The 18,412-nt window shown below is 41.1% G+C and overlaps 1 protein-coding gene across 16 annotated transcripts in view; it reads left to right on the top strand.

Moving 5' to 3' along the window:
* Window positions 1-14,086, top strand: part of ST3GAL5 (ST3 beta-galactoside alpha-2,3-sialyltransferase 5) — a 41,480-nt gene extending 27,394 nt beyond the window's left edge. For 8 of the 16 annotated variants that reach the window (XM_069014694.1, XM_069014693.1, XM_069014690.1 and 5 more), the window contains 6 exons: window positions 2,179-2,290; window positions 4,026-4,140; window positions 6,323-6,666; window positions 8,056-8,242; window positions 10,131-10,289; window positions 11,466-14,086. In XM_069014694.1, the coding sequence (XP_068870795.1) occupies window positions 2,179-2,290; window positions 4,026-4,140; window positions 6,323-6,666; window positions 8,056-8,242; window positions 10,131-10,289; window positions 11,466-11,729 (1,181 nt within the window). In that variant the 3' untranslated portion in view covers window positions 11,730-14,086. Of the gene's footprint in view, window positions 1-1,158; window positions 1,179-1,767; window positions 1,787-1,993; window positions 2,014-2,178; window positions 2,301-2,873; window positions 3,027-3,070; window positions 3,345-4,025; window positions 4,141-6,322; window positions 6,667-8,055; window positions 8,243-10,130; window positions 10,290-11,465 lie in introns of those variants that run through there. The other 8 variants (XM_069014696.1, XM_069014688.1, XM_069014702.1 and 5 more) reach the window with 7 other exon arrangements.
* The last annotated feature ends 4,326 nt before the right edge of the window (window positions 14,087-18,412 follow it).

Genomic DNA, 18,412 nt, shown 5'->3' with positions numbered 1-18,412 from the left:
CTGTAGCAGTATTCAGTGGCCATGTCCCTGCCGTGAGCCATCAGTGTCAGTGAGTGATCTCTTCCCTTTCCGAAACAGTGCTGAGTGCCACTTGTTTGTACTGGTGTGAGGCAGTCTCCTCTGAGGTGATCTGATGGAATGTCCTCTCTGTTCTATGTGCAGCAGTCCTGGAGCTTCCATGTGGTCTGCAGGCCATGTTCACTCTCTGCAGCATCCTCTGATCCCTGCTGCTGTTGTGTGCTGGTGTGATCTTGCTCTGTGAACCGGGATTGCTCCCTGTGCATCCTGACAGTGTGATCTCTGTGGATCCCTGTCATCTCCAAGATGTGTTAGTGAGAAGGTGCTGGATGAGAGCTGCTGAGTTGACTTGTCTTTGTAGTGTGGCAGGAAGGAAGTGTATCATAAAAGCTGATTGTACTAGTCGTGCTGGAGTGGCACTGAACATCTCAAGGCAGAGCAGTTTAACTTGGTGATCCATAACGGACCCCGGGATATGGTCCTTGTAACAAATTTTTTGACATCTTCACCCATGTGAACTTGAATGATTTGCTGCAAATTTTAGCTGAGAGCAAACTGATGTGGATGATGGGGGTGATGTCAACACGCAGATTTGCACTCCAGTGCTGCTTTTATTCAGTGCTATAGATGCAGCCCGTAAAGACGAGGTGCTGCTCTGAGAAAATGCGGAGCTTTTAAGGCTTGATAGGTTCCCTGTGACCTGCTGTCCTGTGTCCTTGTGTCCAACAGGTTGTGTTGTAGGCAAGAGCTGGATTTGATTTCCAGCTTAACTGCTAGAATTCTGGGGGACTGGGGCATGTCACTTACCCCTTAGATTTCAGTTTACGCTGTTCTGAGACAACCATGATGGTACTGACTTCAGATTTTACAGTGTTTTCAGAGCTGCTAAAAGGGGCTGTAATAAAGGCCTGCAAACAGGTGTGACAGCTCAAAGAGTCTGTGCAATTAGTAAATACAGCCAGGTGGGGAGTTTGATGTTCTTAGTGATGTCACAAAAACCCAAGTTATCTGTGTTTGAGGTAAGTGGTGAAGTTTCCTGCGGGCAAAAGCCATTCAGCTTTTTCTGCCTTGCTCTGTTTTGTGGGTTGTGATCATTTGCATGTGACCCTGAAAGGATGACTTGACTGTTGTCTGCTCTTCAGAGGACTTCAGATGCTGTTGTTGGTCTTTCTTTCCTTGTCCCACCCTCACAGTGTTTTTTGGCATTTGACCTTCTATTGTGATTATCAAATTTGTTACTGAGAAATGATGATTGTGCAAAGAGACTGAGTCATCTTCAGAATTAGATACCCTTGAAATTTCAGTGGACTGGGTTTGAGATCAGGAGGGGGTACTTCTGTCTCCTCAGCTCCTTCATCCTGGTGTTCAAGAACATCAGTTGTGTGTCAAATCAAAGTGTTTTCAAGTGGCAATACAGGCTGGTTCAAATGGATCGTATCACCATATACAATAACAAGGGGTGGAAAAGAGAATGAGAAAGATCATCCATAGATAAAAGTCTTCCCTTAGCCTTGCTGTTTTTTAGAAGTTCTTGTGACAGAACTCTTGGCAGGAGAACAGAAGAGGCGAATGCCTTTGCAGTGGAGAGCAGAGAGGGTCAAGCACTGAGATTAAAGGAAGGAGTAGGGCTGAAATCCTCCACTGTGGAGGAGCAAGCTGCACCTTTCCATGGTTGGCTGATCAAAGGGAGTGCTGCTTTGGGTGGGTAGGACAGGAAAAACCCTTGCCTGTGTTCCTTCTCCTTGGGAAAACCAGCAGACTCATATGGGTAGGCTCTTCAGGGGGATTCCATCCTCCATCTTTGGTTACTGGCAGCAGCCTGTGAGATGATGTGCCAGCCTGCATTTTTCTTCCCAAAACCAGTATTGGAACGTGCTGATAGAAATTGTGGGAGCAGCAAGATTGCAATTATTATACTTCTGGCTTATGAAGAATGCAAAGACCAATACCTGGCAACATTTTTAGAATCGTTTTTTGGTGATGCAGCTAAAATGAGTGAGTTCTTGATCACAAGGGGGTCAGGAGCAATTCAGTATTCCTGCCACCATAACTAAGAATCACAGTCTTCTCTGGGAGATAAAGTTGTCACTCCATGTACATCCTGTGAACTTTTCTTCAATTCAGAAAAAGTTATGATAACTTTTTCTTTGTTTTTTACAGCAGTGCTGAGTGACAGTAACTCTGTGAAGCTAAAGAGTGATCGTTCACCTCCTGTGCAATGGTGTAAGGTGGCTGCACTTGAAGATGAGAAGACCAAGCTGGTTTTTAAAAGGTACTCGCAAGTAAGTGTCATTGTCACAGCTACACAGAGGACAGCTGTTCTCCCCCCAGCCTGGGCAGTTACAAAAAGGATGCAGAAATCAAGGCATGGGATTACCATGGGCTTTGAACAGAGAGTTAGACACACAGCTTTCTGTGAAGACACTGAAAACACTTTCTGGAGCCCAGGTTGACTTGTTGTAGTACCTGTTTTCCCAAGCCAAAGTGAGATCCTAGTACTTCACTCACAAGTATTTCCAATCATTTTTTGTATGCAGATAAATAACAATGCTGAGACTTTTGTACAGCCTGTTAACTGAGGGAATGAAAGGCCAGTGGATGTTGAGTGAGTATCCTGGGGAGGTGTTTTCATAGTTACTATGCTATGAAGATTTCTGGAATGCTACATCAAAAACCCTACTCCATTGTTTATAGCTTGACATCAAATTAGAATTAGAGGGTGTGTGCACATGTAGATCCAGGACCATATTTTATACCTAGAAAGTTCACTACTGTGATGCCACATGAATTTTTAGGTCTTAAAGCTTAAAAAACCCAAAGACAAACTGTTATATCCACAGGTGGATATAACTTGAATGTAGCAGCCCCAGCTGAACCTGGGGATACTTGATAAACTTCTGGAGGAAGTTGTCAGCTGTGAATCCCCTGCTTTCTGCCTGTTGGCTGATCTCCAGGGATTGCAGCCTAACATGCTAATGAAGCTCTTAGATCACCTATCAGTGGAAAAGGTAATTTAATTACGTGGGATGTGAGAACAGTGCTGCTTTTCCAGTAGTCACCTTGTTTGCAGCCTGTACTGCACACTGAGTGCCAGGATTGCATCTCTTAGTTCATATATAGTACAAACTTCAAAAAAAAATATTGGAAATCTGTATTAACTTTATCTGAAAGGGTTTCAAGAAGCATTGGGCACTTAATAACTTATATATTATTTCAAGACATTTAAACAAATGTCCAGTCCTTAGGAAACAATAGGAAATGAAAATCAGTAATAAAGCTCAAACTACATACTTGAGCAACAACCACAACTTTAACCAAATAATGATGTAAGTATTCTGCAGATGGGCTTAAACATGAAATGAGCTAAGGGACTGTTTGGACATCAACAGTGGTATTCCTTAGGAATGAGAAATTAGTAGATCAAAAATATGAATAGTCTATGTTCTTCAATTTTAAAGTTGGTTGGACTTTTTCTTCTGCTTGTTTTGGGGGTGTAAGTAACTAAGGCTTCTTAATATAAACCTGAGCATCTAAGTTCTGTATTCTGGCCTGCCAGTGAGTTGAAAGTTTTGTTTCACTGGTGGCCATTGGCCCAAAATCATGCAATTTGAAGTTCCAGCATTTTTTTTTAGCTTGCATGGAAGTATGTATTCCAAGAGAGTTGACCTTTATAGAAGAAAAAAAAGTCACTCTTGGTTTCATTATGTGAAGGGAACTGTTTGACTCATCAGAGTTGCATTTAAAGTATATAATGCAGGCATTTTCTTTATCCAAGCATCTATATATGTTCATACTCTCCTGCAGATAACTTTGAAGAGTTATGAGAGACTTGAAGTGAACAAGCCAATAGGGTTTTTGTTTGATTTAAATGCAAGTATTCATGTGAAGTTCAACTGTCTTAAATTTGCTTAAAAATATTGATTCAATAGTTGATTGAACATGAGAAAAAAGATTTTTTTTTTGTTTTGTTTCTCTCTCCTACCCCTCACTGTCCTGTTTGTTTTTAGAATTCTTGCACTGTTTGTGGTTGGAGGGTGCTTCCTTTATATCCTCAAATTACATTTTGGCCCTGAGGAATGTGACAGAACAAAAATGCCGTATGTGGACCTTGATCGTGTAATGGTTGGTATCTTTTGACTTTTTTTTATTTTTCACTTGGCTTAAAAGTAAGTTATTAATTGACAATACAAGAGTTACAGGGTTCTGTACAAAGAACTAGAATGCTGAAAGTATCTGTTGAGCAGAAGTATATTTTGCTTCATTTCATGTCATAGACATTCCGGTTTTTGTTCTTGTAAAGTTACAACGGAAGCACACAGAGAAACTGGGTTTTTAGGGGTGAGATTAGATACCTGTGACTTTAACATTTGAAATGGATGTGTCATCATATCGTTGTATCAGTGCAGATGACACTGGTGATCAGAAGATTGATGCAAATGGAAAATAACATAGTAAAAACCTGAAACAACCTAAACCTAACATGTTAAACCAAAGGGCTTTTTTTTTTCCACCAAAGCCACTTTCCCAGTCTGATTTGCCTCGTAGTTGCACAGATGTTTTTGGAATCACAGGGCAAATGCCCAGGAGGGTGCAGCTATTATTTAACTTGTTCATTTAAGGTAGCAGTTACTTACTTTAGCTACAGTTTTTGCATGTGGCTCTTCAGCAGGTGTAACAGGCTAAAGCCTTTGCTACTTATCCTATTTGCACTTTATAACAGAACTTACCTGGCTTAGAGCTGTTACATTTGTATCTTTGAATGTCTCAATGCTAAAAGGCATCCTGCAGCAGAAACCCTGGCTTAAGACAGTCTCATTTTAGCATTACTGCATGTGCATCCTCCTCCACCTCCCATCATCTTCAGTGCGTATCTTTCCCCTTCTGACCCTCTTTGCCTCCCCTTTTTTCTCATTTGACTTATTTATTTTTTCAATAACAGATTCTTGATTCTGAAGAACAAACACTTTAAATCAAGCAAACCTAAAGACTTCATGAACTGTGTTTAATGCTGTTTCATTATTTGTTTTGTTTGTGTTAGATGGAGGATGAACAAAGAGCATCTCTCTGGTCTGGTTAGGTAGTAGATAGTTACAAAGTGTTTGAGGCAATTGTCAAGTGATTTGCATTAATTTTTACTGATAGGGTGTGCAAATATCAGCCTTAAAATGAGGCTCTTCCGAAGATGCAGTAACTCTTGCCAGCAAAGTACAGCATGAAGTCTCTCAGTCATGCTTTGCCCAGTATGGTGTTTATGCCCAAACTTGCAGAAACCTTCATAATGGTGGCAGAGGAAGTTCTGTAGGTCAGTCTTGGTCAAAAAAACCCCGAAAAACCAGCAGTAAAACTTCCCTTTTTGTGCCCACAGATACATACTACTGTTCTTTAACAGTAGAGGAGAGCTAAATTACCAGTAGATTTGAATCTTGTGTCTCTGACCACTATGTTTGCTTATGGGTTATTTTTAAATACAGTGGAGGACAAACCAGCAGAGTTTATTGGGAAACATATGAGTCAAACAAGATTTTATTTTAACTGATAAGAGTAATACCTTTGCTGTTTCTCTTTCTACATCAGATACCAGCTTGCCACTACTAATTTCTAAAAATGTACATTAATAGTGTTTTGGTTTTATTACAAGATGGATCAGTGTGTAGTTTTATCTGTCACTTTAATCTGTTTATGCAATATGGAATTGTAGTCTCTTATTTTGATGACTAGTCTTTGACAGAAGACCCCAAACACCCTCACTTGTCATTCCTTTTAAAGTCATGTTTAGTCTTTAGCACTTTAGCAATATTTATGGAAGAAGTATTGCTTCATTCTGGTAAGTGAGCCCAGCTGCTGTTGCACAGAACTTTTACCCTATGGATGTGTCTCTGGTAGAATCCTACCACAGGCAGAACTCAGATCATGCAGTTGAGCAGTGGAGTAGAATTCCACTTGCTGCTAAATTGGACAGGTAGAAGTATGTCTAGATTTTTTTTATTTGGTGTTGCAAATGATAGTACTAACGGCTCATTTTCACTTAGCACTTCTTTTAGCCTAATATATTCTTTAGAAAGGCCTTATCTAGATTTAAGGGGTTGAGTGGAGAGGAATTCCTCTGCAGGTTTTCGCTTTGCGCTGGTTTGTATCTGTGTTTGAGGAAATGCTTTAAAATGTGTTGTACGTCCACACTGAAGCTTTCTTTGTAACCCCTGTGTTTGCTAAATTGCTGGTGGTCAGCTGGTGGGCTGCATTCCGAGGGCTTTGTGCATTCCTGCAGCTGGCTTTCCTGGCTGAAACCCCGTGTGTTTTGTTTCAGAGGGCACAGCAATTTGCCAGCGCCGCATTGCAGGAGCAGTGCCGACCTTCTTATGTGAAGAAGGAAATGGGGAAGTTGTTTGCAGAGAAATACAGCATGGACATATCTCCCTTTGTAAGGAAAAATACAAATGAAGATGAAGCTTTATTTAAATATGAACCTCCATTTGGATTTCACAAGTTCTTTGATAAACTTAAAGATCTCCTTGAACTCTTACCTGAGCATGATTTACCAGAAGATTTGAAGTCAAAACATTGTAAGCGTTGTGTTGTTGTTGGCAGTGGTGGAATTCTTCATGGATCAGAGCTGGGTCACTTACTGAATCAGTTTGATATTGTTATAAGGTATGTATTTCCCATTTAAGGAGTCCAACTACTTCATCATTATTTTATGAGCCAGAATTGTTTTTTAAGGGGAAAATATCTCCAACATTTATGCAACTTACAAGACTGCTTGTAAAAGTGCTTTTGAGAAATTTATTTGTGACTTGGTGGAATTTGAAGTCCTAGGAGCAAAATAAATTGTCATGTTTACAAGAAAGGACTTCAGGTACAAAAATCACATGGGCAGAAACTAGATATAAACTAGTGACATCATGGACAAGTAGACAGTACTGGATTTATTCTTTCACATTTTGAAGCTTTCAAATCTTAACTTTCAGGATAAGGACTCACCTCTGCTTTTTTTTCCCCATGGCCAGTTTGTGTGCTTATTTGAAAGATTATTTTATAACAGCTATTTCAAACACAATAAAAATTAATTGATGTTTCAGTACACAGTTTGCTTACACACTTTATTGCTCACTTATCTTCCCTTATCTTTTTGAGGCCAGTGACTGCTTTTTCTGACTACCCATAATTTCTGACATCTGAATTACATGCTCTGTATTTGTGCCTTCTGAACATTACAGTTTGAACTCTCCTTCTTGTTTTGAATCATGTAAAGTTACAAATAAATTTAATACAATGCAATTTTCCCAATTTTATTTTTGTAAACTAAGGCTTGCTCCTCCTGTAAAGGGAATAATTCATTGAGTCAATAGCCCTTATTCAATGGGAAAGAAACCTGTTAGCAAGTGGAGGGGCAGAGGACTTGCATTAGCTGTCCTCTGAAATTAGGGCTGGCAGGATGAAGGTGATTTTTTTTGTCGATATAGAAAAGTTTGCAGGGCTTGAGCTGTTCTGCAGAACTCATGGCATCAAGATGATGCCATTCTTGTCAGCAGTGTGCCAGCATCTGAAGTTTTTGTGGTGAGCTGGAGTGATATAAACCCACAGGACGTATTACATTGCATTGTAGGGATAATTTGAATGATTTTCTGTGTGGAATACTTGTGAGTGTGTGTGTATATATAAATATATATATTATAAGGATAACACAGGCAACTTTGTGTGTTTTCTTCCCCTTCCACTTTTATGCCTCTCTGAGTTGACACAAGGCAATAGATATGAATTTCTGCAATGGTGTCTTAAGTTACTTTACTCTTCAAGCTTTTCTTTCTGAAGTTCTGCACTTGTGCCATTTAATCAGGAAATAGAATTGGCTTCCTCCCAAAGATAAGGGCTGGAAGAGTGCATGAGATAAGGAACATGGGGATTGTGAGAAAACACCATAGTCTGTTCTGTTAAAAATCTGTGGGCCAAATAACAAGTTTTTGCTTAGTGTCTGATACTTCAATGAGATTGTAACCTGTTTATTTAGTACCTCTCCATTGTGGGCTTCTTTTCCCCTAGGTTAAATGATGCACCAGTTCAAGGCTACACAGATCATGTTGGTAACAAAACAACAATACGGATGACTTACCCTGAGGGAGCCCCCCTTTCTGAACACGAGTATCCTCCTGCAAGCTTGTTTGTGGCTGTTTTGTTTAAAAGTGTTGATTTCAACTGGCTTCAAGCCATGATAAAAAATGAAACCTTGGTATGTAACACGACAGTCTTATCTACCTGTACGTTTGTTTGTTTTGTTTTGTAATGCTTAAAGAAGCTGATTGATCTGTTGCTTCCTGATTTATCATGCTGAGGATCTTTTCTATAACCTTGTGGGGTTTTTTTAGCTTTGTCTCCTAGTTACAGTTGGACCAGCATTTATGTTGAAGCCCCATGCTGACAGTAACTCTTCTTTTTTGTGGAGATATTGGTGGTTTGCACCAAGCTACGTGACAAACTGGGTGTTCGCTAAAGTGGAATTCATTTCACATTAGGTTTAAGTGACTTGAACAAGTCTGCAGAGCCCAGAATAGAAATGTGATTTCTGAATGCCAGTCTGGTTTTTTAGCAGCTAAAGTCTGTTCTGCTACAATGGGCATACATGCAGTCAACATGTAACTGAACATTTTTCTGGGGTTCCTAAATCATGAGGTTGCTTATTTTTCACTAAACATTTAAAGAAGTGCTGAGATTCCTAAGGAACTGGGGGAAGGATTTCATGTTTCTAAATTAATTTGAATTGGTGGCTTCCACTTCTTTCAATCTGCAGGCAAATAAAAATTCACCAAATAAAAATTACTGAGAGAGATTTAGAAGAAGGCCTGTCAAGTTCTTTAACAGTTTGATCTATGCTAGTTTAGGTACTCCAAATTCCCTTCTTAATTCTGTGATTATGAGATATGAATATGAGAAGGTCTGTTTAATCTTGAGCATGACTGTCTACTGCTACACTGAAGAGCCTTGAAGATGCTTAAGGGACTGGAGCATCTCTATCATGAGGAAAGACTGACAGAGCTGGGAGTGTTTAGCCTAGAGAAGAGAAGGCTTGTGGGGGATCTTATTAATGTACATAAATATGTGAGGGGAGGGTGCAAAGAGGATGGAGCCAGGCTCTTTTTGGTGGTGCCCAGTGATAGGACAAGAGGGAGCTTGTCAAATTGAATATCCATGGACATCTTTCTCACAATAATCTAGACATGGTCCTGAGCATCTGGCTCGAGGTGTCTGCTTGAGCCAGGAGAGTTGGACCATGTGATCTCCAGAGGCCCCTTCCATCCTCAACAGCTCTGTGATTCTGAGAACTGAAAACCTACTTCTCTCAAATACTCAGCTGTCAGTTGGCTCAGCTCTCTGTGCAGGCACTGGTACTGAAATAAACTGATCCAGAGCATGGCTGGGAAAACGGGAGCGCTGCAACTTGTATTTGATCAGTTCAAGCTGCTGTTCCTTAAAGCCTGTTTAAAAATATAGGTCTGTTGCAGCTGTATCAGTTTTATCATTTGCTTAATGTTGCCCATTCCATGGAAAGACTTGTAGAATTAGTGTGATACAGTATTTTTTCTTCCATTAGCAGGCATCTAGCTAAATGCAGTGGCATGAGATCAGAATCTGAGCCCTGTGTAAATCCTCTTCTGAAGGGTTACATTCATCACTCAGTGGATGCTGTCAAACAACAGCTCTTCACTTCAAAGCTTGAGCACAGTTGTTTTAAATCCAGTGCTTGCTTCAGAATGCCTGGTTAATGTTTGTGGGAAACTGGTTCCCTTCCCCATTTCTTTAAATACTGTTGCCTGCTCAGCTGTGCTGGGATAGCCTGAAGAACCTATGGGTGCTGGTGAATATGTTGACTGATTAACACAAAGTGCAGTCAAATATTTAGAATACACAACTATTCCCTCTGCTGTCCTCTCTGCAGTTCCAGATACTTCAAAGGTTTTTCCTCTTTTGGGTGAGTCGTTTGATCTGTAAACTGATATTTCTGAACCACCTTAGCTGTAAACTATTTGCTGAATTTTTCAGGGTCACTGGTGAATTCTTTAACTTGTGTGCTTTGTCTCTCTCAGAGTTTCCCTTTGAACTGTATTTTTTATTTATCTTAGCCTCTGTGGGTTCGACTCTTCTTTTGGAAAGAGGTTGCTGAGAAAATTCCTTTCACATCAAAGCAGTTTCGGATTCTGAATCCAGTCATTATCAAAGAGACAGCTTTAGACATTTTACAGTTCCCTGAGCCTCGATCAAAATTCTGGGGTTGGGATAAGGTAAGAAGTTTCCTTTCACCAAAAGGAGACAGTAAAATACAAGGTAAACAAAATGAGAAACTGAAAAAAGTTTTGGTCTCTTTACTTTCTCTGTGCAGTTTTAGAGCTGGCCTCAGGTAATAGGGAAATTAATGTGCTCTCAAAAGAGTCTTGTATTTTCTTGTGCAAAATCAAAGTAAGATTTCAGCTCACCTTTTTAGATGAGGTGTTCTCCTGTGTATGCTGACATGAAATGGCATTCAGATGCAGCCAGACATAAACTCATTCCAGTGTTTAAAAACATGTATTTGATGTATGTTAAGCCTGTTAAGAACAGCCCTGTTAAGCCAAACCAGCCATCAGCTGTAGACAGATGTGTCTCCAGCTGCAGGGAAAGCAGAGACAGTCTGGAAACCAGGCTAGTGTAAAGCAGCCTTCCAGCTGTTGGAATTGCTGTGTCTGCCAGAGTGCTCAGTAGCAGCTGATGGGCATTTCCTCCCTCCATGTCCTTTGCTCCAGCAGTGGCACAGAGTGATGGATTGCCTGGTTTAATTATACACTGCATTTTTGTTACTTTGTGTGTTTGAGAAATTGGATGTCCCTATTTCTCTTGAACTACAAAAAATGCTGACTAGCCCCTATCTTTTTATGTTTTGTGTGAAAGCACTTAAGATTATTGCACAAATATTTGAAGGATCTTCTCACGTTTATTTATCAAAATAATATACCAAGCTAAGTATCTTCATTGTACTGTACTATATTTACCTCCTTCACAGGTTGTTCAGTGAAAAATCATATTCTGAAGAATACTGTTAGAGAACCTGATGTTGCTCAAGACTGAAAAAAGTGTACATCAAGAAATGTCAAGTTTAACTCTGTCAGGAGTTGTTTGAAGTGAAGGTTCACTTGCAGTTTAATTACACAGTGATAGGGCATCTTGCCTTCACAGAAAAAAAAATAAGTGTTGACAGCCAAAAGCTTCATTAAATGCAAATACTTAAGTTGTACTGGTATTTTGCCTTGGAGTTTTCAGTTTTATTTGATCACTGAATTGATTTTTAGTTGTAGTTTTAATTGATTTCATTTTTAAATGAGGAGAGGGAATAGACAAAGCCATTGAACTGTGTAAAGTGTTTATAAACCTGGTAAAGGACAGTATGTTTGAACTGAGCAAATTTCACTTTTCTCCCTTTTTAGAATGTACCTACAATTGGGGTCACAGCAGTTGTTCTGGCCACACATTTATGTGATGAAGTGAGCTTAGCAGGATTTGGATATGACCTGGATCAGCCCAGCACACCTTTGCACTATTACAACAACCTCTGCATGGCTGCCATGAAAGAACAAACTATGCACAATGTGACAAGTGAGACAAAATTCCTGCAAAAACTGATCAAAGCAAAAGTTGTCAAAGACCTCACTGGAGGGATACACTGTGAATTCTGCAGCAAAGACAGCTAGTAACCAACGTGCAGCATGGATGGGATTTGTTACAGTTCCAGAGGTTCAGTTGGATCAACCCTTTCCCTACCTTTAGTTCTTTAAAGCATACACAGAATAGATGTGGAATCCCTGCTGCCTTTTTTAATGCCGCGTTCAAGTTGTCGGACTTTTAAATTAATTTTCCTGTCAGATTTTACTTTGCACATTTCTGTGAATAGCTATGTAAATATGACTTGGGGGTTGAAAGACATCCATTTAAAGTATTTAATGTTTTAAGATGTCTGAATAAAAGCAGATTGTTTTGTTTTCAGATGTATATGGAGCACACATGGCTGGCCTGAATTGTCTAACAGTATGCAAGAGTTTTTTCCACTGATCTGCTGTCTTTGTTGATCCAGTTCTTGGTGTCTTGACTCCTTTTCATGTGTGCCATGAAAAGAAAGGCATAGGCTTCTTGAGTCTTTCATGTCTTGAACTTGAGCATTTCATTTACCCCTCAGATATTTATATTCTTTTGCGAATGCATTTTTTGGGGGTAAAAGACAGATGTAGGAGTGGAGTTGAAGGAAAAGGAATTGTTGTGGCAGCAACTGAGTAGTAAGTACTTTGATGTTCATGATTAATACATCGGTGGTTTTATATCAATGTTTTGGGTTAGAATCCTGCCTTGTGAAGCACATTTAGGCCCAGGGCACTCTAGAAGAGGATTTAGCCAAGAGGAGGCTTTAACCTATACCAGGTCATTTGTCATTTCTGTTCCTGAAGACCCATCTGAATGTTTCTAACTAAATGATCTGCAGCAGAGTTCTGCTACCCCAATTAAAGAAGTGGCATTAATACAAAATCTGCCCTTTTTAAAAGATTTATTTTTTGAGTGACTCAATAATTTCTGGTTCTATGAAACACTAGTTTGTATGAATCATTTAGCAATACTAGAATCTATGATTAGATTACAGTTTCCACTGGTTAACTTTATGATCCTTAAGTAATTAATTATAGATATTGTCACCTTAATAGTTTGCAATGCTGATAACCCTTGTGAAGTCCAGTATTGACTATTTGATTGGAGAGGTTGAGTTGTTAGTTTTCTCCCAAGTCAGTAATTGGGTGAATGTATAAGTTAAGAAGAAAATCACTTTAAGAAAGTAGTATAATCTAGTAGCCAGCTAGATAACTGCTGAAAGCAGCATAATTTAAAAACAAAAAGAGAAAAGAAAGCTATAGCTGTATGTTCTTGGGGGTGGAAATCAGTGCACTGCAAAGTCACTGGACTGTGCAGATCTCTAAGCAAGCTTTAATGTTAATTTTTATTTTGTTATTAGTAGAGTATCAGGTATGACTGTTTGCACTGAGGAGTTGTGTTACTCAATCTACAGTATGTGAAAAAGGCTTCCTTTGGGACTGAAAGCTTGTCAGCAAATCGATCAAAGGTTGGCCTAGAAACACTGTTCATAGTCGTGAACTCTCCACATGGTGAATGTTCCCACTTTTCTTTGTTATGGACAAAGATATGAATGACATAGTTACAAATTTTCAAAATACTCAAGTGGAAATGCAAGATTAGGGTGGTTGTGTTTTGGGTTTTTATTTCAGGAAGAGAAGATCTTATGAATGATGATGTTGGAATGCAGGAGCAGCAGTCTGATGCTCACTGTTATACTGAGAGGCAATGGAAGGACACCAGATCATAAAACATAACTGAAGAAAGTTGTGGACCTTGTCCTTCCTCAATTCCACATACCTCTATGTCCTTGAAAGTCAGTTGTGGGGGGTGAATAAATTTGAAAATCAGAAATTCTTGTCTCTGTTTGTGTTCATAGCAAAAATATTAATCTAGCCTCTTCTTCCATGAAAAGCATTAATTTTTATGCTAGCAATAAAGTTCTAATCTGGGGGAGGGGGGGGCAGTTTGTAAGTATATTATTATTTAATTTAAAAGTATTTCAAGTGTGAAGAGTTTTATACAAATAGTCCTTTAGTTAATATATTAAAATGTGGTAACTATTTTCTTGTGGTATTTAAACTGGAAGCAGAATACTTTAATTTTGTTTAGTATTAATGAAATTTTGGAAGACTTCAGAATGTGTGTTGGGAGGATGTCCTGAGTACACCAGAAGTCTGTGTTTCTGAGCACCTGGTCCCTCACCAGTTTGTTTTATTCAGCAACTTAAAAATAATCAGTTGATTAATGTAAGTGCCAATAGCTTTTTGGAGATGCTGTATTTACTGTCAAATTGTGTGGATGTAGGATTAGATTTCCTACCTGTTTTGTGGCTTGTGATAAAACCTTGTTCTCCATGGGTAGTCTGTGCAGACTCGACACTCTGTGAAATGGCAGCAAAAAGCAATAAAGTGATGAAACCACTTTCTATTTATGTATTTGTCTCTCAGTTCCATTTGTTCTCCCTCCTTTGTTAAGGATTTTTCATGTCTTGCTGATCCAGTTGAAAGTCTTGATGCAATCCCAGGTACCCAAAAACAGGGGTGGTGGTAGCTGGTAGCTTTTTCTCTGTTCATTTATGTCTTTTTAATACCTGTCAGTGGAATTACCTGTCTGGTGCTTGGAAGGGAGAATCCCTCTCAACACTGACCATACTGTGGGCTTCCAGGATTTTGAAGTTAATGTGGATGAGAGTATTTTGGACTGGGTTATAGTATTGGCCTTAAAAATCAGGAGTGTGTCTCCTTCAGTGGTATAAACAGACTGCAGCTTCTTGTCTGTGCCTCAGCCTTGCTGGAAGTGAGGTAAGAACAAAGCTGTCTGTGTTCTGTTGCTGTTTCACAGATTTATGCTTTGCAAAGAATCTGCATCATCCTTTGTAAATAGGTCTTAAATAGGTCCCAAAGAGTTTGGGAGCTGTGATAAAGCCATTGTGTCCAGCATCTAATTCCTCTTTGTAACTCTCTTTGTAGGAGCTGTCACGGCCAGGGGTGTGCCTTATCTATTCTGGTGCTGAGTTTTTTCATGGTTCCTGTGCAGGAAATTGCACAAGGAGACATAAAGAGCTGCTTGACTCTGGAGTGGGGAAGTGCCAAAAAGGGTGGCTGTGGCTGCAGTCTGTGACCAGTTGGCATCGAAACTGGGTACTGAGCTCGTAGGGACTGTTGAGATGCAGATAAGGAACTGAAGAGAGTTCAGGCCCTCCAGTGCATGGATGTGTGTTGATAGCTCCAGCTCTTGTGCTGAAGTTGGAACTCCAGCAGGAACTGGGAGGGCACCAGGGGAGGCAGCTGTGTAGCACGAGTGTGATCCTTTTGCCTGTGACAAGGGAAGGATGAAGGAAGAGCACCTCAGTTAAGACCCACTCAGATGTGATGCTGTGCCTTCCTTCCTCCAGCCTCCCAGCAGCAAGGTTTTATATAATGCTTGATTTTGCTAGCTTAGGAAAAGGTTTTTTACCCAGAGGGTGGCTGGGCACTGTAAAGGCTCCTCAGGGCAGTGGTCACAGCCCCAAGGCTGACAGAGTGCAGGAAGCATTTGGACAATGCTCTCAGGCACAGGGTGTGACTCTTGGGGATGGTGCTCTGCAGGGCCAGGAGTTGGACTGGATGATCCTGGTGGATCCCTTCCAACTCAGGATATTCTATGATTCTGTGAAATGTGGGTATATCCTGATCAAAAGAGTTCTGAGCCTTGTCCTGCATCTCCTGAGGTGCTGCAAGATAAACAACCCACCCCTAGAGTCCCTAAGGGGCTAATGCCCCTAATGCCTTGTGTCTCTAATTGTCCTTTTGAGCTACACAAACAGTGCTTTTCTTGCTACAGTCTCTGGCTTTCTCTGCCTCCATTGTCATTGTATTTTCCCTAAAACAACCGTGTGAGCAGGGACTGAAGCACCCACCCATGTGTGCACAGGTGATGTGAATTACAAACGGGTATAGAGTGTTACATTTCAGTACGTCCCCAGCCAAAAGGGGGGTGTGTTGCAAGACTTCTGGCTGCAGTGGCACTTAGCTCTGTGCTGGTGATGGACCTGTACATTGCCATGAGGGAATCCTTCTGCTCCAGCTCTGCCTGTATTGCTTGCTCCTCTCTGTGTACAGCATAGTGCCCTGTGTGCTTAAAGCAAAAAAAAAAAAAACAAAAAAAAAACAAAAAAAAACCAAAATAAACTTAATTTGAAAGAATATAATAAAGGAAGAAGAGGATGACGAGGGATCTTTTGGTTTGAGTTCCTTGCAAACTGAAGTCCAAACTATCACATGTGGCTGACTTTGTCAAGTACATGACAGCATCAGTGGCTGCTCTGATGGTCGAGGTAGGAGGCTGTGCTATGACTGCATCCTGTGGATGTGAAAAGCCAGGAATTGACAGCGCTGGGTTTTCAAGTGCGGGAGTGCATGTTCCAGCAGATTTACCCTTTGTTCCTTGTCCAGGTACTTGTGCATCACCTCTTTGTGGTTTAACAAAAATACCCAGACACACCTGCGATTGAATCTTGACTGAAATTCTGATACCTGTCAACACTTGTGTTTTCTGTCCTGTGAACTGGAACTAAAGCTTCTCATGCTTACAGAGTTGAGCTTGGCTGAACATAAGTAGTTTACCTCCCTTTGGGGTCATCTGCCTGATCATTTGTTTTCACAGCCTCCCTCTCCCATGCTCGGTCCAAAACCAACTTCTTCCCAAGTTGCTGCGTATGCCACAGAGGAGAACAAAGCCTTCTTGTTCAGTGCAGCCACTCCTGCTCCCTCCTTGTGGGCAGTGAGGAACCCTGGCCTTTTCAAGGAGGCATTTCCAGTGCCACGGGATGGCTTTGGCAGTAGTCAGGCACTGGAGCTGCACGTTGGAAGGGGCTGCCCAGGCTCAGATACAATGTGGTGGGCAAGTTGCAGAAAAACCCATTTTCCACAAGCTGGAGTCATCTCTCTGACAAAGGAAAGTTGGGAATCCAAGCAGCTGTGGCAGTGCTGAGCAGCGCATGTTTCCTTCCCAGTGATCTTTGTGTTCCTGCTGTGTAGCTAAAATAATTATTCTGTAGCTCAAGGATGTCTTGAGCCCCAGCTTGGGCCTTCAGCATATAAGTCAGTCTGGAGGGGAGCAGAAACACTGCCATTTGCAATTTTCCCCCTTTTTCCAACCTTTTTCTGCCTGATCTGAGCTTATAAAACCCTAAACCAACCCATTTTGCAGAAGCTGGAATTACTTCCCCACCACCTTAGGCTGAGTTAAGGGTGAGGAGATGCGAGGACCTGGTGGAGCAGATAGAGAAGCTGCAAAGAGGTTTTAACTTTATATGGGCTGGATTGCTACTCCTTGTTTTTTCCCTTGCATCCCTTTTGTTTCTGCCTCCTTTATTTTTGGCCATCAGTATATTTTGGTGTTCTAATGCTATTTTACTCTTCACTGCCACTCTGTGGCAGTCTCTCTGGCTTCTTTTTGAGGCTGACCAGCTGGAGAATTTCAGGTGGAAATGGTTTGTGTTCAAGTGGTGTGAAGGCATTGGCTGCTGGGTTAAGTGGCTGCAGCAGAGAAACCTGAGAAAAGGACTTGGGGAAACAAGGGGATAGGGTAGAGAGGAGGTTTGGGATAAACAGGTATGGAGAGGCAGGAATCTACACACATCTCATTTGACCATCTGAGTGCAGCCTTAGGAATGTTTGCAGCAGGACTGTAGCTGCCAGGGTCAACCCTCTGTATCACTGTGTGCCTGGGCCTCTCACGCTGCTGTAACATAAATGACCACAAAACATCTCAACAAACATTTCTGTCCAGCTTTTCCTTTCTGCTGAGGAGAGCAGAAGCTCATGAAAAGCAGCTCATGTGGCTTCTCAGGGCTTGGTGTTGCTGCACCTGTAGGGAAAGATCAGGACTTATGTCCTGGGCAGTTTTATGACTCCTCTGTGCTTCTCTGTCCAGGAAAGAAGAGTACTGTTTACCACAGTTGTTCATATTGTGCCTTTTTAATGCAAAATCTTCACAAAGAAAGAAGGGTTGGTTTGTTTTATCTGTCGAGTAACGAGACTGAGCATTTGAGCATTTTCAGTTTTATGGCTGGGTAGAGAGGTCTAGTGTTATTTTTAAGCAAGTCCTTTCCTATTTATAGAAGCAGTTAATTGGGTCAGATCATGGCTTAGTTCAAAACCCCAAGGAGTTTTCCTCTGCATGGTCATGAGAGTCTGAACCCTGTCACCACTTGTGCTGCCTGTTTTTTTCAGGCTTGATTTCTAAGCCTTCTCTCTGACCCATCTAGCACCTAACCTGTGCTCTCAGCTCTTCTTGGAAACCTGATTTAGACTGACGTGTGCTAGGCAAGGGATACAGGTGCAGTTGGACACACAGTTCCCTCAGCACTTCTCAGGTACCCCTATCTTGGTCCAGATCTCAGACCATTAATGGAGACTTTGCCTCAGAAGAGGAGGAATTTAGAAATACTATTAGATACAGGTTTTGCTGTGTTCATGCTTACACAGATGAAAGGAACTGAATGTGAGTTTGTAGCTCTGCAGCCTTGGGCGACACTTGGGGAATGGCTTGGGCTGGAGCCTCCTGCTGCAACGGGATATTCCCAGGCACTGCTTCTAACAGCTCAGGCTGCATTAGAAATTTCGGTAATTTTGAATACCTGGGTACTGAAGGAGCTGTCCCCGTGCCCAACAGCTGACCTGGGAGCTCGCAGATTAGAGATGCTAAATTTTACGCCGCCGTATAAAAGCAGATGAGGCGAAATGTCTGTGAAAGCAGCGCCAAAGAGGGGCTC

The sequence above is a fragment of the Aphelocoma coerulescens genome, chromosome 4 (genome assembly GCF_041296385.1).
Source record: "Aphelocoma coerulescens isolate FSJ_1873_10779 chromosome 4, UR_Acoe_1.0, whole genome shotgun sequence".
NCBI classification, from domain to species: domain Eukaryota; kingdom Metazoa; phylum Chordata; class Aves; order Passeriformes; family Corvidae; genus Aphelocoma; species Aphelocoma coerulescens.
This window is presented reverse-complemented; position numbering and strand designations above follow the sequence as displayed.